Source organism: Sciurus carolinensis, chromosome 9 (assembly GCF_902686445.1).
Source record: "Sciurus carolinensis chromosome 9, mSciCar1.2, whole genome shotgun sequence".
Taxonomy (NCBI): Eukaryota; Metazoa; Chordata; class Mammalia; order Rodentia; family Sciuridae; genus Sciurus; species Sciurus carolinensis.
The window spans coordinates 25809331-25828881 of record NC_062221.1 but is presented as its reverse complement, the minus strand read 5'-3'; the positions used below and the strand labels follow the sequence as shown (position 1 = coordinate 25828881).

At 44.5% G+C, this 19551-nt stretch overlaps 2 protein-coding genes and 1 pseudogene across 4 annotated transcripts in view; 2 read left to right on the top strand and 1 right to left on the bottom strand.

Annotated features, from left to right (window-relative positions):
• Positions 1-6038, bottom strand: part of Poc1a (POC1 centriolar protein A) — a 97625-nt gene extending 91587 nt beyond the window's left edge. The window contains exon 1 of one of the 2 annotated variants that reach the window (XM_047564103.1): positions 5891-6038. The gene's annotated coding sequence lies outside the window, so the exon portion shown is untranslated. The remainder of the gene's footprint in view (positions 1-5890) is intronic. The other variant, XM_047564102.1, reaches the window with a different exon arrangement.
• On the top strand, positions 354-1151 carry LOC124993548 (translationally-controlled tumor protein-like; annotated as a pseudogene).
• Alas1 (5'-aminolevulinate synthase 1) lies at positions 5294-18851 on the top strand. 2 transcript variants are annotated; one of them, XM_047564099.1, is made up of 11 exons: positions 5294-5440; positions 6412-6631; positions 8467-8697; positions 9913-10062; positions 10456-10678; positions 11618-11802; positions 12529-12708; positions 13259-13423; positions 15199-15467; positions 16536-16698; positions 18549-18851. In XM_047564099.1, the coding sequence occupies exons 2-11, from the start codon at positions 6433-6435 to the stop codon at positions 18707-18709; spliced, it is 1926 nt and encodes a 641-aa protein (XP_047420055.1). In that variant the 5' UTR covers positions 5294-5440; positions 6412-6432; the 3' UTR covers positions 18710-18851. The 2 variants fall into 2 exon arrangements, with proteins under 2 accessions (XP_047420055.1, XP_047420056.1); XM_047564100.1 differs by lacking the exon at positions 5294-5440 and having other exon boundaries at positions 6529-6659.
• The last annotated feature ends 700 nt before the right edge of the window (positions 18852-19551 follow it).

Below are 19551 nucleotides of genomic sequence, written 5' to 3'. Positions count from 1 at the left end.
CACTAATCCTTCCCTTAGCTCCCCACCCCAGGCCCTCTTCCAAAAGTTGTGTGACTAGAAAGCAGTTCACCTGGGTCCCAACACAGCCCAAACATCTTGCTGTGTGAGCTTGAATGAGCCTTCTCCCCTTGCGTGGTCTTGGTCTTTTGGCTCTAAATGGCTTAGGGCTACAAGGCCAGGCAGGTGTTGTTGCTTGGACACCACATGTCCTCAGGGTCCCTCAGATCCCCTGAAGGAAGGACTGGTAAAGAACTGAAGAGAGAATGTCCTGCCTGGGTCAGATGAGAAATCTCCTGATTGTTAACTGTGAGCAACTAATTCGGCACTGCTGTCACCTCCTTTCAGTCACCATCATGATTATCTACTAGGACTTCATCAGTCACAATGAGATCTTTTCTGACATTTACAAGGTTGGGAATCACAGACAGGCTATGACTGGATATGGAGGGGAAGAAGGTCAGTAGGACAGAGGGTAACGCTGATGATGCATTCATTGATGGCAATGCCTCTATTAAAGGCCCCCAGGGTGCAGGTACTGAAGCTCAGTTATTACCGGGGTTGATATTGTCATGAACCATTACTTGCAGGAAACCAGCTCCACAAAAGAAGCTACAAAAAGAACATCCTGGCTGAGGGTATAGCGCAGAGCTAGAGTGCAAGCTTAGCCTAAAAAAAAAAAAAAAGAAGAACATTGAAGATACATCAAAGATTGCATGAAATCACTGAGCACAGTAGTGCATGCCTGTAACCCCAGGGAATTAGGACGCTGAGACAGGAGGATTGCAAATTCAAGGCCAGCCTTGGCAACTTATCAAGACCCTGTTTCAAAATAAAAATATACTAAGAGTTGGGGATGTATCTCAGTGGTGGAGTATTGAGCACCCCTGGGTTCAATCCCCAGTATCACACACAAACACAAACAAAATCATATAAAATCAATAAAAAGCAACATTGAAAGGCAGACTAGAAAGAGTAGAGTAAAACTGTTCAGGACAGGTGCTATAGAACAAACCAAACATGTACTTGCTAATTTAAAAAATCACAAGTTCTTTACTGTTGACAACAGGAATCCAGATGACATGGTTGCTCTGCTGGATTGCTATGATGATGGTGTGACCCCCATATATGATTTTTCCTTCAGGATGATTTAGAAATGGGAAAATGTTCACAAAGTTGGAAATTTCTTTGGATCTGTCATCTGTCATTATACCTGGCTACAGCTGCCTGTCATCCACATAACATCAGGACAAACAGGATTAGTGCTCTTCATTTATTTTGACCATGATTTTTTTTGGAGTGGAGGTACTAATTTTAAGAAAAAAGTAGGTTGGGCCAGACACAGTGGAGCACGATTATAATCCCAGAAACTCCAAGGCTGAGGCAGGAGGATCACGAGTTCAAGGTTAGCCTGTCTTTTTTTTTTTTTTTTTTTTTTTTTTTTGGGTGCTGGGGATCAAACCCAGTGCCTTGTGCTTACAAGGCAAGCACTCTACCGACTGAGCTATCTCCCCAGCCCCCAGCCTGTCTTAAAATAAAAATAAAAAAGGGTTGGGGAGGGAGTCTAATAGTAGAGCACTCCTGGGTCAGGTCCCCAGTACCCTCAAAAAAGAAAAGAAAAAAACTGGTTGGGAGTATAACTCAGTGGTACAGTTCTGGCTTAACATGAGTGGCACCACAAAAAATAAATAAATAGGGGCTGGGGAGATAGCTCAGTTGGTAGAGTGCTTGCCTTCCAAGCACAAGGCCCTGGGTTCAATCCCCAGCACCACAAAATAAGTAAGTAAATAAATAAATAAATAACAATAAGTAAAAAAAAAAAGGGAAGAAAATGCCATGTAGGAATTTAAACTAACATAAATACAAACAAAACAAATAAAGAACAATGTGGACCAAACAACATATTGGGCCACAATTTGTGGATGCTGGGCTAGGTTCAGGAGTCCTCTGGGGCTCCCTGGGCATTTCCTGCTCTCCAGGCTGGGGTACTGTTCACTGTGAACTTCATTCCAGACCCACCTCCCCTTTAAGCAACCACAGATCCACCCTTGCCCATAGCTGGCTTCACAAATGTAGGCTGAGGCCTAGGTTGCCCCTTCCAGGATGTCACAGGTTGGCCAGAGCCTGAGGGGTTCCAAAGTCAGGACCAGGACAAGGCATGTGCTGGGGGCTTCAGAACTTTCTGTTCTGGCTTATCCCAAAATTCCATCTCACATAATGGTTCCTGGGTCCTGTTACTATAAACCCTGGAGCTCATGTCTCCAATCCTCCAGGGCAGAGCTAAGCTGTTGCCAGACCCTCTGGTCACTCTGCGAGGCTGCCTCTGTGCAAAAGTCACCAAGATCCCAAGCAGCACCGTTATCAGCAGCACAGGCTAGAGGGGTTTTGTTTTATGCGGGTGGAGAGTTGGCTGGGGGTGGTGGTGGTGCTGGGGATCAAACTCAGGGCCTCATACATGCTAGGTAAGAGTTATACTCTCAACCCCTGTTGCAGGTTTTGTCTGTTTTCAAAGTTGCCCCATGTCTACATGGAGCCTTTGAGGGGAAGCCTGGGAGAATTTCTTGCCTGACTGACAGATGGGGAAACCAAGGCCCAGACAAAAACAAAAAGCTCATCCAGGATGAGTTATTTGATCTTCTCAGAGGGGCACTGCTAAAAATAGCTTCTGGGTCCCAGAGTAGGCAGGGGGAATTCTGGTGCAAGGGTTGACATTTTCCTTCTTCCTTGACCGGTGGATGGGTGTTATGTGCAGCAGCCCTTGACAGTGTGACGCAGGCTGGGTGAGAGGGAGGAAAGGTCCCAGCGTCATGCCCAGGATGAGGGCTGACCTTGCCTGAAATTTAGTGGTTTGGCTCTCCTGCCCAGGGCCAAGGCAGGAGATAAGATGAGTTTGTACTGCAGCTGGAAGGGAAGAAGGGGGAGAAAAAGAGGCGGGAAGGAAAAGGACCAGCAAAGGGAGAGGGGAAGAAGAAGGAAGGAGGCAGAGGGAAAGAAGCAATCCAGGAAAGGAATTGCAATTGACTCAGCATAGGGTCAGACTCATCTCCAAGACAGGAGAGGCAACACTAACTTCTGGTACAAAATCTGAGGCTTAGGGCATGGGGCGATTTGTTCAAGAACTCAGAGTCAGAATGTGGCAGATCTAGGATCAGAACCCATTAGCAACTTGACTTTTAAGGCCTCAAACCTTGACCCAATAAGGCAGAACATCCCAACACATGGCTCCAAGATACTCACCCCCACAGCAACAGAAGGATGGTCTGATTAAAATGCAGATTCCTAGGTCAGAATCCAAGGAGAATAACCCAGGAATCTGCATTTGTGCAGTACCCTGGTGGTGTTTCTTTGGATCCTGACACTGGGAAGTCCTGTGACTCATGTAGGGCCTCTCTGATTTGACCCCCTATCCCATTTCCTGATTTAACTCTTGTAACCCAGCTATTCAGGCTGACTCACATCCCCTAATCTCATGGGCCTGGGCCTTTCCCATTCCAGGCTTCACCCAGCAGTCTCCCAGTTCTGTGTGGATCCACACTTTCAGCCAGCACCCATTTCTCCTCTGAACGACTTCCTGGTGGCTGGGATGCCCCTCCTTCTTGTTAGAGTAATAGCTTCCCCCCTCTGGAATTGTTTACAATATTCTATTTCACATTCCTTGTGAGTCTACCTGTTTCCCACCCTTTCTTTCTATTAAACAGGAAACTCCCAGAGGGCTGGAGTCTGTTGGTTTAAACAATAAGCCTGTGCAATCTATGACTTCACCTTGTCCTCCTGCCAGCCACAAGTGGCAGGGCTGGGAGAGCGTTACAAATGAAGAAACCTAGCCTGAAAGAGGCTGTAGCCTGCCAAGGCCACAGTCACATAAGATTCAGAGCTGATTTTGGAAACCATGTGTTGCTCCAGTGTTCAGTTCTTTCAACTTCTGCTTTGCCCTGAGCACCAAACAGTCCTGAAAGGTAGTCAGAACAGGGAATCTATTGCCCACATAAGGGAAGCAAGGCTTAGAGAAAAGTGAAGAACCCAGCACTAGCTGTGCTGGATTTGAGTCCAAAGGCTGATCTTTTCTCTCTCCCTCTCTCTAGTGGATGGGTTCTGCCTAGGACTCCCTTAGCAGAATGGGTCAGAGCAGGGTCTTGGTTTCCTAGATCAGAGCCCTCACTGTTGACTCATCCCAGTGCCACTTTGGACCAAGGTGCTTCTCTGCAGATGGAAACTCATCTTGCCAGCCTTGTGGGCTGGCTGGGGCTGAGAGGGAGGGAATTGGGAAGTACCTGGACACACCTTGGTTGTCATCACCCTGAACTTTGTCCTTGTTATTAATGCTCAGCTGCGGGAGGAACAATCTGAATGGTCCTTTCCTGAAGTGGAGGAGGACAGCTCTGAGCTTGGCACAGGCCTAGCCCAAGCAGGGTAGGGTATGAAGCAAGGAGGTTAAGCTGGCGTTCCTGAGAGGTGTGGTTGTGGGAAGTCTCCTTTGAGGCATGGTCCAGCTCTGAACTCTGGGATGGAATCCTAAACCATCCAACTGGTGTCCAGGGTGGCCAGCAAGGACTCTGGACAACAATCAATAGAAAATAAAAATAATAACTAATATGTGTTAACCCCTAACTACATGTCATACCCTGTGCAGCCCGCTCTGCATCCTCTCATCTTTGATCAGAAAGTGACATTCTGCTTCTGTTTCTTACTTTTCAAATTGCTCCAGGCGCTTGAACAACCCCACTAGGACCAGTCCATCCTTGGACGGTCCAGAAGTACTTCCTCCGGGAAGCCCTCTCTCACTGTCACTAAAGCAAGCCCCCAGTGGGGGTGGGTCCAGCTTAAGACCCTATCTCAGAACCCCTTCCGTGTTTTTTTGGTTTTTTTTTTGTACTGATGATTGAACCTCAGAGGCACTCTACCACCGAGTTACATCCCCAGTTCTTTTGTTTATATTTTGTTTGTTTTTGTTTAATTTTGAGACAGGGTCTCTCTAAGTTGCTGAGACTGGTCTCGACCTTCCGATCCTCCAGCCTTGGCCTCCAGAGTCGCTGGGATTACAGGCATTAGCCACCACGCCCTGCTAAGAAATCCATTTTTACTAGGCAGGGCCCCCATTTGGACCTAATGGCACTTCGCCTCCGCCTTTACCCTTCTATGCCCACAATAGCGACTTAGGGTTCTGAAGCACAAGGCAATCAGAGGAGGTAGCTCCCGCCCGCGCCGAACAGCAGCGACTGGGCTTCCCCAGCCCACCTCATCGACTCCCAGGGTGCGATGCAGCGCGCCTGCGCGGAGGAAGGCCGCGCCCAGGGCGCATGCGCAGGAGTCAGTTTCGCTGTATATTAGGGCGACAGCGGTCGCGGCCTGTGGCTGCTCGCGGACAAGGACAACGGTTCGTTAGGACTTCTCCGCTTGAGTGCCTGCCGCCGCCGCCGCCGCCGCAGCCGAGTGTTCCGCGCAGGTGAGGGCCCGCGCTCTGATTCGGCGCCGGCCGCAGGGAGCCGCCGCGCGTCCTGCCAGCCCGGGCCCCGCTCCCCCGGCCACTGGAACCCCCACCCCCATCGTCCCAGTCACCCGCCGCTCAGGGTCAGCGCTCATCCCCAGATCTTTTGCCTGTTCAGCCGCCTCGGCGTTCCCTTTCGGATCCCTCGCGACGTTCCGCCTTGGCGGCTTTCGAATTCCCTTTTACTACCCTTCCCGTTATTCTCCAGTCTTCCCTCGACCCCAGGTAACCTCTGACCTCACTCCCCAGGACCACCTCCTTACACCAGACCGAAGTCCCACGATTTTATCGGCCCTGTTTTTGTCCGGGCAGCCCCAACGCGCTTCCTTTCATTCTCCAGTCCTTCTTTGTGCCCCCTTTCTTCTCAGTTCTCCCAGCTCTGGCGGCAAGAGCTCGAGAAAGTCTTACCTCAGGGTCCCAGGCCTTGACTGGATGATTTCCTCGAATTTGGGGACACGGGAATCGGGAGAAAGGATCGCTGAGTCCTTCCTGTCTGGATGGATGACAGTGGCTTCTTCCCTAGCTTCACTTCACCTGGGTGTGAGCTAAGATATCTTATCTACACCGTGCATCTCCTTCAAGGAGCTCTGGCCTCCCAAACCTGTTTCTGACTTGTCCCTTTACCTTTTTACTCCCTTGGTTATTAATTGCCCTTTTTTATCTATTTGCCCAAGTTGCTTTGCAGGTTATTTTCTGTAGAGCTGGAAAATGAAGACATGGGTGAACTGGGTAGACGTGGTCACCACTTCCTTGTTGAGTCCTATATCAATGTTGTATTAGATATTTTTGAGTGAGATGTGATAGTTTCCCAGGGTACTCTTGGTGTAAACTGCAGGTGACACCTGAACCCAGTATTGCCTGCTTATTTTTTTTTTTATTGCCTGCTTATTAACAAGTGTTGATGTCATTCATCATCCATCTTTCTACAGGAGCCAGTATACTTCCCAGACATGGAGACTGTTGTTCGCCGCTGCCCATTCTTATCTCGAGTCCCTCAGGCCTTTCTGCAGAAAGCAGGCAAATCTCTGTTGTTTTATGCTCAAAACTGCCCCAAGATGATGGAAGTTGGGTCCAAGCCAGCCCCTCGGGCCCTATCCACTTCAGCAGTACACTGCCAACAAATCAAAGAAACCCCTCCAGCCAGTGAGAGTAAGTGTCATTGGCAGTGAAGGACCAGGTGCGCATGTTTGCTCTCATTGCTAGACTAGAAACAGTCCTAGTCCTTAGTGATGGTGAGGGCTGTACAAAGGGAGGGCTTTCTGTGTGGGGCTCAGCTCTGTGTATGGATTATCTCATGTAATTGTTGCCCTATCCCCACGGTTAGGCACTTTTAGTGTTCCTGGCTTTAATGGTGAAATGGTAACCAGTGTTCCATATTATAGGTTTCTGGATATCAGTGTCTGTGAGATTTTAGTGTTTCCCTAAATATTCATGTGAATATTCAGTTGGAATGTTCTACATCAACCTTTCTCTCAATAAATTTTTTTTTGTCTTTGGCTTTTATAGTAGTGATTTTTTTCCTCTAAGATTTTTTGTTTTTTTTTTTTTAATTGTGGCAAAATGCACTTTACATAAAGTATATCATTTTAACAACTTTTAAGTGTATAGTTTAGTGGTGTTCAATATATTCATATTGTTGTGCAATCACCACCACCATCCATCTCTAGAACTTTCTTCATCTTGCCAAACTAAAACTCTGTACCTGTTAAACATTAACTCCCATTCCTTTACACCAACCCCTGGCAACCACCATTCTACTTTCTATTAATTTTATTGCTCTAGGTACCATGTGTAAGTGGAAGCATACAGTCTCTGTTAGTGATTTTTTTTAATATGTGGATCTATTTTGTAAATGATTTGTTTTTAATAGAGACCAGAGTTGAATTTGGTCTTGGTTCAGTTCTGCCAGGATAGGAGGAAGCTTTTCAGATAACACTTAATCCTAGAGAACATTTCACCTTACAGGTTCTCTTAGGTGTGTTCTCTAGGTGTGGACCTATAAGAAAGGAGTATTTTTCTCTTTAAGTAGGAAGGATTTAATCCATTGTAGGATTTGTTTTCAGGCTTGTCTTTTTACCATAAAGTTTGCAATGGTGATGTTTTGAAACCTAAGGTTCTTTGTTTTCCGTTCCCTAGACTTTCTGTAATGAACATGTAATGCTTTTATAATGAATGAAATTAACTTCAAAATAACTGAATTTTCTTTATAGAAAAATTTAATGAGAACTGTACTGAGACACCTTATCTAAGATGTAAGAAACCTTAGCCAGTGATTCTCACATGAGTATTCCAAAATGATAAAGACTTTTCTAGAAGGAAGGTGAATGAATATTCTCAAGAGGAGAGGAAAGTCATTGTAACTAGAAGCACAATTATCAGTGAGTTGTGTTAAGTCAGCAGCCTCCTTTGATGGATTTAGGTGAAAAAGTAGGTGAGGTATGTGAATGATCTGCCTGTGGTTTTTTCTTTGCATATTAATAGCTTAAATTTTGTTTGAAAGCAATCTATAGAGACCTAAGTCTTAGTCTAATTTCTTTTGTTTAGAAGAACACCAATAGTTAGTTAAGCAACAGCAAGCTTCTTTATCAAGAATCTATTTAGAAAATATTAGTAGAGAAAAAAATTATATGAATACTTTCATTTACCCTAGAGTATGTTCCTGTCCTGAAATACGCTTAGTGGATTATTGGTAGTGATCCAACTGAAGAACACTGGCTTGTTTAAAACTAGAAAATGGTACTTTTTTGGATCTGTGGCTCAAGAGATAACTGGATTGTGTCAGTGAACCCTTTAAGAAGCATTGTTTTCAGTTTGGAAGATGGGAAAACAGAGCTATTAGCAGAACCTAATAAAAATAAGCTGGATTTTGGAGTGGACTTAAGTATAAAGTTTATCTTTGAGGCAATAAAGAAAAAACAATCAGTGGTTTTCTTGTGTACTGTACAGGCAGATTCAGGCCTTACTTTTTCCATTTCCTCTCTCAGAAGACAAAACTGCCAACAAATCCAAGGTCCAGGAGGCTCCTGACAGATCCCAGCAGACTCCAAATGGCACACAGCTTCCGTCTGGACACCCCTCGCCTGCCATGAGCCAGGGCACTGCAAGCAAATGCCCTTTTCTGGCAGCACAGATGAGCCAGACAGGCAGCAGTGTCTTCTGCAAGGCCAGTCTGGAGCTTCAGGAAGATGTGCAGGAAATGCATGCTGTGAGGAAAGGTAACAGAGGAGATGTGAACCAGGAGTAAGAGTAAAGTAGTCCTTTTGGCTCCTGAGACCCTCAGATTTGTGTGTGAGCTATTTTTAGGGTGACATTTGTGTAAGCATGTTCCCCTTTTAGAGGAAGATCCTTGAGATAGAGGACTGTGTTGCAAAATGTGGGACTTTCTAGTGAGTGTGTGGGATGTGACCAACTTTAGCAATAACTGCTTGATTTCTGAAAATAACCTGCAGTCTTTAACTGCTGTCAACTGTCCTTTGTCCCTTTAGTCTTTCCCTCTGTAGTCATTTGATAGTCATTAGGTGGAAAACAATAGTGTTAACTGTAGTAAATGCTGGTCCTAGGACTCCTGATCTCTGTGTCCTACAGATGGTCATTGAGTGGCAACCTTAATTCCAGCTGAGCATCCACAACCCCCTAAAAGCCTCACTGGCAGATATCGTGCATATGGCCAAAATTATTTTCTGTGAAAAATACTGAGATTAGAATGGATAGTGGAATGGGTGGAGTGGGAAAGGCATGCCAATCAACAAGAAAACTTTGGACTTTAATGTTTATTAAAGCAGGCTAGTAGCTCTGAAAACAAAATAGTACCAAAAGTCAGCTATTACAATACATAAACTAGAAGAAGATATGTTCCTTACTCTCAGTTACAACTATTAACAGCTGACTTTGGTGTGATCAGCTTTTTTGTGAACTAGCCCGTAGCCACCTTTTTTTTTGACTTGGACAGGGGGAGTTGGGGATTGAGCCCAGGGACAATTTACCATTGAACTAAATTCCCAGCCTTTTTTCTTTCTTTCTTTTTTTTTTTTTTTTTTGGGTGCTAGGGATCGAACCCAGGGCCTTGTGCTTACAAGGCAAGCACTCTACCGACTGAGCTATCTCCCCAGCCCCCTTTTTTTCATTTGGAAACTATTCTTGAATTTGCAATCTACCTGCCTCATCCTCCTGAGTCACTGGAATTACAGGCGTGTGCCCCCACACCTGACAGTAAGCCCCCCCCCTTTTTTTAAGTTTTTGATGGACCTTTATTGTATTTATTTATATGTGGTTCTGAGAATGGAACCCAGGGCTTCACACATGCTAGGCTAGTGCTGTGCCACTGAGCCACAATCCCAGCCTACTAAGCCATTTTGATGGTATGTTTGGAAAGTATTGTGGGCTTGAAATCAAATGTTGATCACATATACCTCTTACTACTTTTGTTGTAGAGGTTGCCCAAACCTCAGTGAACCCCAGTGTGATCAGTGTGAAGACCGATGGAGAGGATCCAAATGAATTGCTTAAGAACTTCCAGGATATTATGCGAAAGCAAAGGCCAGAAAGAGTGTCTCACCTTCTTCAAGATAACTTGCCAAAATGTAAGTCTCATTATCATTTGCCTGATGCAGGAAAGAGTTTACAACTTAAATGTACATCCTATTAGAATAAAATCGCATGATGAGTTAAGGATTTAAAGCCATGCCCCTTGCTTGAATGAGTAGATATTCAGTCTTGGTGACTACTAAGTGCTATTGGTAGCCCGCCTTCTCTCTTTTTTAATACTCACCACCTACATACTGGGGGCTGAGTCAAACACTTGACATATATACAGTCTCATTTACTCCTCACAAAATGAGGACATAAAGTAACTTTCCCAGAACCTCCCTGCTATAAAATGGCCATGCTGGGATTTGAACTCAGGACTTACCTTTCCCCAAACCCAGGTGTGCTTCTTAATCATCAGACTCTATTGTCTTTTGTTTGTTTTTTAGCTGTTTCTACTTTTCAATATGATCGTTTCTTTGAGAAGAAAATTGATGAGAAAAAAAGTGACCACACTTACCGAGTTTTTAAAACTGTAAACCGGAGGGCACACATCTTCCCCATGGCAGATGACTATTCGGATTCCCTCATTACCAAAAAGCAGGTGTCAGTCTGGTGCAGTAATGACTACCTAGGGATGAGTCGCCACCCACGGGTGTGTGGGGCAGTTGTGTAAGTAGCCCTCAGCTTTCAAATGCCACTGGCAGCATTTGGCAAGACGTTGAAAATTTATATAGCTTGGATCTTTTATAAGGGGAATGTTCGGCAACTGAAAGTGTGCCATAGCAAATATTATTCTTAGCATTCAAAAATACCTACACATTACTTTTAGAGAAACTTAATTTGTAGGTAGTGGTAGAGCTTCATAGCATCTTAGGGTTTGAACTTACTGGCTCATTTACTATGCACATTAGTTCACTTCCTACCATTCCACAAGTGAGTGTGCCTTTAACACCAGACAGCATTGCTTTTACAGAGACATCCTTGATTATGGCTGCAGGTGGAGAAATGCAAATCTAGCAGCGTTAGAGGAAAAGCTACTTCACAAAGAAATGTTAAGAAGGATGGTAGATTTCATCATTTATGTCCTTCAAAAGGATTGCCAAGGCTAGGGATGGTTGAGAGAGTTGCCAACCAAATTCTTCAAGAGGCCTGCTGAAGGGTTGGAGATGTAGTTCTGTGGTAGAGTGCTTGCCTGCCATGTGTAGTCCCACTAGAATTTGCTTTTTTTTTTTTTTTTAAACATGTATTATTGGAAGGAACAGTGTTTTTCAGAGGAAGAAGACCTTAATATATATTAACTCAGCTAATACTAAGTGTTTAGTGACTGGTACATGAACACTGTTCTTGATGATCCCTAGAAGTATCCATCATTCCAGTGAGATACCATCCCCCACCTGTCTGACAATGAAGTCGGTTGAACCTTCTAACCCCAGGTTTCACAGTGAGAGGTAGTTTCTTGATCAACACAGGTTTCTGTCTCCTGTTGTAGCTCGGTGGTAGTGTACTTACCTAGAATATGTGAAGCACTGGGTTCAATCCTCAGTGCCACATAAAAATAAATTACAAAAAAGAGCCATAAGCTTCAGTTTTTTCTTTTCTTTTAAACAGGGAGACTTTGAAACAACATGGTGCTGGGGCAGGCGGTACTAGGAATATTTCTGGAACTAGTAAATTCCATGTGGACCTGGAACAGGAACTGGCTGACCTCCATGGGAAAGATGCAGCACTCTTATTTTCCTCATGCTTTGTGGCCAATGACTCAACCCTCTTCACTCTGGCTAAGATGATGCCAGGTAAGGAAGTGGGTATCCTTGAGTTTTTTGTGTTTCTTAATAATACAAAGCATCTTGGCTATGAAGGCCTACCAAAAGCTCTGAACTGAAAGTAATCGTCTTCTCTGTGAGCATTTCTTCTTTGATCGAACATTAAGTGCTAAGTGCATGTTACAGTTTCTAGAGGAACTTCATGCCAACAAAGATTCAAACATGGAAGGTCGTGTCCTTAAGTTTACCATCTCAGATGTGCTTTGTATTCTAAGAAGTTCCTCTTAATTTTTAGCTATTTGTTGATTGAGTTTGGAGTGAGGCACACATTAAAGACATATTAATTGCTCTCCATGGGGTTATTCTATACCTCTGGACTTTCTCAAAGAAGCACTGTCCAAGCATGATGACATACACCTGTAATCCCAGCTACTTAAGAGGGACCATGGCAGGAGGATCACATATTTGAGGCCAACCTCAGAAATTTATTGGGACCCTGTCTCCAAATAAAAGATAAAGAGGACTGGGGATGTAGCTCAGTGGTAGAGCACTTCTGGGTTCAAACAACAGTACCCCACCCACACACATACACAAAGAGGGAAACGTTAGTATTATGTCAGGAAAAAAACTGGCCTACTGTTTTTTTCTTAATGAACATTTAAAGTCATTATTTTCAGGAAAAGTCTATGGTTCTCTGTCTAGGAAATAATTTGTCTTCGATGCAGATGGCAATGAATAGCATTTTTTTCATGTTAGGTTGTGAGATTTACTCTGATTCTGGGAACCATGCCTCCATGATCCAAGGGATTCGGAACAGCCGGGTGCCAAAGTATATCTTCCGCCACAATGACGTCAGCCATCTCAGAGAACTGCTGCAAAGATCTGACCCCTCAATCCCCAAGATTGTTGCATTTGAAACTGTCCATTCAATGGATGGTAAGTTTAAATGGAGGCTAATCCGAAATCTAAGATGAAAAACTGAGGCTGAACTTTTTAAAAGTGTAGTGTTTGGGGGCTGGGGGTGTAGTGGTAGAGTGTGTGCTTAGCATGCACAGTGTCCTAGATGTGATCTCCAACACCAAGAGAAGGTACCTTTTGAATTGCATTTATTTTCCTTTCATTCTCTTTTGAGATTCCAGAATTGGTGGACATTGTGTAGATTTGGGTGAATATGTATTTTCTACTCTGGCTTTTAGCAGGCTCTAAGCTCCCACAATTGCAGGGAAGTTCATTTTCTTCCCTAAATTAAAAATGGTATCTGAGATCTGGGGTTTTAACTCAGTGGTAGTGTGCTTACCTAGCTTGTGTGAGGCACTAGCCTCATAAAAATAAAATGAACGTGTTGTGTCTATCTGCAACTAAAAAAAAAGAAAAGAAAAAAGAAAAAACGGTATCTGAGAATGTAAGTTACTTTGTTCTGACTCTAACTAAAACAGAAATTTCTGAAATGGCAAGCTTTTTAGAGTGGTCTCTGATCTTTCCTCAGGGGCAGTGTGCCCACTGGAAGAGCTGTGTGATGTAGCCCACGAGTTTGGAGCAATCACCTTTGTGGACGAGGTCCATGCAGTGGGGCTCTATGGGGCTCAAGGTGGAGGAATTGGTGATCGGGATGGAGTCATGCCAAAAATGGACATCATTTCTGGAACACTTGGTATGTGTACTTTGCATGTTCTGTCATTTGCAGTAAAATTACATTATCTTAACACTAAGGACTAGGTTTTCTAACTGGGATCAGGTGAGAAGATGGTGGGATAGCATGTAAAACTTGGACCATTTTTTCTTTGGGGAATATTTTTTGTCTTGTGAGTGGTAACCCACCTTAGCAGAATCCCTTGGGCCATGGAGGCTTCCAGATTCACAGCCCAGTATAATATCACTTATTGCCATCTGAACTCTTTCCAAACTGTTTGGGCTCTGACTACTTGCTATAAGAGCCTTTACTCTCTGTGCCTTAGATAATTGTTTCCTTAAATTAAAAAGAAGAAGGAATTCCAGTACTTTTTGGCTAGAGCAGTTGTTAGGCCCAGGTATTGCGAGGTACTGAGCTCTGTACTTAACACAGGGCAATTCAGCACCCCCTGGCTTTTCTCTGCTGCTCATGCAGAGGAGGCATCTTATGGTGTTGGGAGCCAGACTCTGCAGTGCTGCTATTTAGGCTTCAATCCCAGCTGTATAACTCACAGGTTGTATGACCTTGGGTTGGTAGTTAGCTTCTTGACACCCTAGTCTTCTCATCAATACAATGAAAATAACAACAAGATCTGTACCAAAATTCTTGTGGAGAAGATAAGTGAGTTACATACAAATAATTAACTGCAGACATTGCTTTTGCTTGTAAGAACCCTAAAGAGATGAAAATGTAGATTGTGTACATTTGAAGATGTTGTAAAACCTTCAGAAATTGGCAGGGCAGTTGGAAACATATGTATAAGTCATCCAAATTGCCAGGTTAAGACCTCCACTCACATAAAGGATGGGCAGCAAAAAAGAGTATCCTTCAGCCCTGTTAAGGGGTCCGAGAGCTTCCTGCAGGCCCAGAGTCTGGGGCTCTCAAGGTGGAGCCCTTTCTGGAGAAAGGTGTTTATTCACCTGGCTCAATTCCAGCCACTCTTAACACATTCTCAGGTCATGGTGTCTTTGAAGGTTTGATCATTGAGAGATGGCAAGAGCTGGAGGGAGAAATTTTCCACTCTATGAGTTTAAACCCACCCAGCCCTCCTGTGGTTCAGCAAAAAATGTTAATTACAGAACATTGTGTTAAGATGTTTGAGAATTCTTCTGGAGTCCTAATCCTGAAACTTGAGATGCATGTTATGCAAAGAACTTGAGAATTGAAAAACAAATCTGGCCCTCAATCAGACCTAACAGGTTCTGAGATTTTGTGTTTATCTGGCAAATTCTAATTGTCCAGAGTTTTGTTTACTTAGTGGGAAGCAGAAGGGGTCAGATCATAACAGTTAATGCCTTAGCTGGGTAACGATGTTACAGCCTCCAGGGTAATGCTTACAGGGTGTTGTGAGCACTGCAACTCAAATCCCATTCCAGAGGTATTGGAGTGCAGAAGAGGAGAAATGGGGCTTTGCTGGCCTGCAGAGTAGGAGGCCAGAGTGGGAGAAGCAGGTGAGAATAAAAGGGTGGGAGGAGAGGCAGCTGTCTGATCCCCAGGCATACCTGGGACCAGTCACAAGGCTCCCAGCCTGCTCTGGAGACCTGCTTTCTGAGCTTGGCCATGTGCCTTTGGGCAAGATCCTTACATAATCTTTCTCAGTTGTTCCCTCATAAACCTGGGTGAATATCCCTTTACTTCTGTCTGTGTCCTCTCAAAGAATGAAGATAGGGAGAAAAGTAAATGTGTCGAGATTCTGCAACACCTTGCTGTGTACATTTTGAAGCTGTTGCTGATATAATGAGGCTGTCTTTTCCCAGGCAAAGCCTTTGGCTGTGTTGGTGGTTACATCGCCAGCACCAGTTCTCTGATTGACACCGTACGGTCCTATGCAGCTGGCTTCATCTTCACCACCTCCCTGCCACCTATGCTGCTGGCTGGAGCCCTGGAGTCTGTGCGGATCCTGAAGAGTGCCGAGGGTCGGGCACTTCGCCGCCAACACCAGCGCAATGTCAAGCTCATGAGGCAGATGCTAATGGACGCTGGCCTTCCAGTTGTCCACTGCCCCAGTCACATCATCCCTGTGCGGGTAATGGCCTGTGAATGGAATCCTTGGGGATGGCACCTCCTCACATGATATGTGGGTGTTCTGGTTCCACCTTCCTGAAGTTGGGCTTGAGTAGGGTGACTTCCGGGACCAGGGCCTGCAACCAGAGACCATATCTCTGCCTTTAGTTGCCTTCACAATGCGAATGAAGCTTTTCAACCCTGCAGGCTGGAGCAGAGCTTCCCTCTCCAGAGCACTGAACTTAACAGGGTAAACACAGCTCATATCTGGAAAGTTCCAGAAGCCTGAGCTTGGCCAGCTTTGAAGAGTGGCGTTCTACTTAGTAAATTTCTAAATAGGTCTCACCCTTGCCACTGCAAACGGAGCCCTGTTGGTGTCAGTTGAATTAATATAGGGAATATAGGGGACTGGGGTTATGGCTCCATGGTAGAGCACTTGCCTAGGTTCAGTTCTCAGCACTGCATATAAATAAATGAATAAAGGACCATCAACATCTAAAAAATATTAAAAAAAAAAAAATATATATATATATATATACACACACACACATTTGGAATATATCTTGCGTAACAAAAGCAGGGTTATATATCCTGGGAACAAAGACTAGCTGGTTTGAAAAGCGCTGACTTCCCTTTGTGAGGCCTGGGAGGGGAACATTGTGAAATTTACTTCTAATACGCTTTGGTTCTCTTGTTCTCCCTGAAGCAACTTCTTTAAATTGCAGGTGTTGAACCAGGCAGGGTGGGATATGCTTGTAATCCCAGCACTTTAGGAGGCTGAGGCAGGAGGCCAGCCTGGACTACTTAGCAAAACCCTAACTCATAAAGGGCTGGAGATGTGACTCAGTGACTCTGGGTTCAATTCCCAGTACTGAAGATAGATAGATAGATAGATAGATAGATAGATAGATAGATAGATAGATAGAAAGAAAGAAGAAAGGTGTTTGGGCAACTGTCCTTCTCCCCCAAGCTTACACATACCACCACAGTCTGACCTTAACCTAAGCCTCCCAGACACTGTTTGTGATTATCTCTGCTAAGAGGTAGCCAGTCCTATTCTGACCATACTTTCTGCTGTCTTGGATCTTAGGTTGCCGATGCTGCTAAAAACACAGAAGTCTGTGATGAACTGATGAGCAGACATAACATCTATGTCCAAGCCATCAATTACCCAACAGTGCCACGGGGGGAAGAGCTCCTGCGGATTGCTCCCACCCCTCACCACACACCACAGATGATGAACTACTTCCTTGGTGAGTACCTGCAGAGCTGCAGAAGCCTCCCTGGAACCTTGTATGAAACTGTCTTTGCAGTGTTTATCATTGAAGCGACATTTCCAAGGCAGGCAGATTTGATTCTTCTTATTATTTCATGTAATTAAGAATGCCCTCAGATGGTACAAAACTCTAAAAGGCATTTAAGAGGCCTTCAGAGGCCAGCTCATATGCTCTCCACTTGGTGATGTTTTGTGGTCCTTGAATCAACCCTACACTTCACCCACTCTGGTAAAAGAAATTTTCTCAACATTTTATACACATCAGTACTGCTGCCTCCAGCCCGTGTCCGACCCAAAGGCAGAGACTTTGCCTCAAAAGGGTACTGCTCCTGACTCATTGCCTCAAAGTGATATTGCTCCTGAGCCTTCCCAAGATGGGAGGCTTTATGACAGACTTTGTTCTGTTAGAAATGCTGTTTTTACTGGTCTATAATTGCAGCTTCTTGGGAGACTGAGGTTGGGAGGTTGAGGCAGGAGGATCACAAGTTAGAGGACAGCCTGGGCAACTTTAGTGAGATCCTGTCTCAAAATAAAATTTTAAGGGGCTGGGGATATAGCTCAGTTGGTAGAGTGCCTGCCTTGCAAGCACAAGCCCTGGGTTCAATCCCCAGCACCGCCAAAAAAAAAGAAGAAGAAAAAAAAAGTTTTTTTAAAAGACTGGGGATTTAGCTTAGTGGTGGAGTGCTTGCCTAGTGAGTATGAAGCCCTGGGTTCAATCCCCAGTACTGGAGAAAAAATGAAAAGCTTGGCTTTTTTGCCTTTTGTGTGTGTGTGTGTGTGTGTGTGTGTGTGTGTGTGTGTGTGTGTGTCAGGGGTTGTAACTAGTGCCTTGTGCATGCAAAGCACACACTTTACCACTGAACTACTTCCCCAACTCTCAAAATGCTCAAGTATGGTGGGTAGAGCAACGTCGTACCTGAAGGCTTGGGAAATAAGACCCAACTCTGGGTGTTGGTGTTTTTTTTGTGTGTGTGGTTTTTTTTGCTCTTTTTTAAAAGTGTTCTAATAGCCTCTTTGAGATATAATTCACATGCTATAAAATTCACCCTATTAAAGTATATAGTTCATTCACATTGTTGTGCAACCATCACTCCGTTTCCAGAACATTTTCACCACCCCAGAGAGAAACCCCATATCCATTAGCAATCAATCACTTCCCTTTGCCAGGCCCTGTCCACCACTGGTTTACTCTCTGTCTGTCTGACATTTCATGTAAATGGAACCATGTGATATGTGGTACTTGATGCCTGGCCTCTTCACAGCACAATGTTTTTAAGATTCATTGATGTTGTAGCATTGATCAGCACTCCATTTCTTTCTTTTCTTTTTCTTTTTTTCCCTCCAGTACTGGAGATTCAACCCAGGACCTTACACGTACTAGACAAGTGCTCTACCACTGAGCCCTTTTTTTAATTTTTATTTTATATTAAGACAGGGTCTTACTAAATTGCCCAGACTGACCTAGAATTTCCAGACCTCCTGCTTCAGCCTCCTGAGTTGTTGACATTACATGCATACACCACCATGCCTGGTTCCAATTCCACATTTTGTTTTTCCATCAGTTGATGGGCATTTGGGTTTCCACCATCAGACTATTTTGGGTTTTTTTTGTTTTTTGTTTTTACGCAGTACTGGGGATTGAACCCAGGTCCTTGTGCTTGCAAGGCAAGCACTCTACCAACTGAGCTGTATATCCCCAGCCCCCATTTGACTATTTTGAATAATGTTGCTGTGAACATTCATGTACAAGTTTTTGTGTAGACATATGTTTTCATTTCACTTCAGCAGATACTCCCTATAATATTTAAAAATTATTTCTCCTCACAGAGAATCTGCTGGCCACATGGAAGCGACTGGGGCTGGAACTGAAACCACATTCTTCAGCAGAGTGCAACTTCTGCAGGAGGCCACTGCATTTTGAAGTGATGAGTGAAAGAGAGAAAGCCTATTTCTCAGGCATGAGCAAGTTGGTGTCTGCTCAGGCCTGAGTGTGACCTCAGTTATTACATTTAACCTGGCCATTATATCCAGATAGTCTTCAGAATTGTCTTTATATGTGCATTAAATTATATTAAATCTTAATCTATAGTTAAAACATAGTCCTGAAAATAAATTCTTGTTTAAGTGGTAGATGTTTCTGCTATTGGCTACTAAATCAGAATAATTTTGAATTCAGTTTGTGTTATAGGGATATATAAACCATAATGGCTGCAGACCCTGCTGGAGTGGTAGAAACTCCCCCTCTGTTTGGACGTAGTCACCTCTTTAACATCCTCTGCACCCACGAGGGACCCAGTAGCACCCAACAACCAAACAGTTCTGAAAGCAGTGACACCAACGTGTTACTGATTTCACTTTAAACTGCTGCCCTCTCATCCGGACTAGGCAGCCTGTGCATCCCAGCAGTTCTGCTACAGCTCTTTCCCTCAAATTTCCCTCTCAACCTGTGTTGACCTCATACTTACCACTAAACGTCGAGCCACCAGGAGGGACATGCTTGCCTGTGCCCACCAATCCTCTAGCCTGTTGGCTTCCTGACCTGTAGTCAGGTCTCCTCTGGCAAAACTGGAGGGGTTTGTGTGCCTTACCTTGACCCTCTGCACTTGGGCCTTAGAGCTTCTTGCAGATTCCTCACAGCTATCTCTTGTTTTCATTTTTGTGAATCCCCCCCCCCCGTTTTGCCCCATTCCCGTGGGCATACAGTAGGCTTCTTCACCCATCTTAGCAATAAGTAGGCTCTTCCTCAGGATAGACCCTCTTGTAGCTGCCACCTCTCTCTTCTGCAGTTTCCTGCATCTCCCTCCCTATCAGTCTGTCATTCCTGTTCCTA

Coding starts and splice junctions, on each gene's coding strand:
- Alas1 (XM_047564099.1), top strand. CDS start 6,433: ATGGAGACTGTTGTTCGCCGCTGCCCATTCTTATCTCGAGTCCCTCAG. Junction 13,424..15,198: donor CATCATTTCTGGAACACTTG/GTATGTGTACTT, acceptor GTCTTTTCCCAG/GCAAAGCCTTTGGCTGTGTT. Junction 15,468..16,535: donor GTCACATCATCCCTGTGCGG/GTAATGGCCTGT, acceptor CTTGGATCTTAG/GTTGCCGATGCTGCTAAAAA.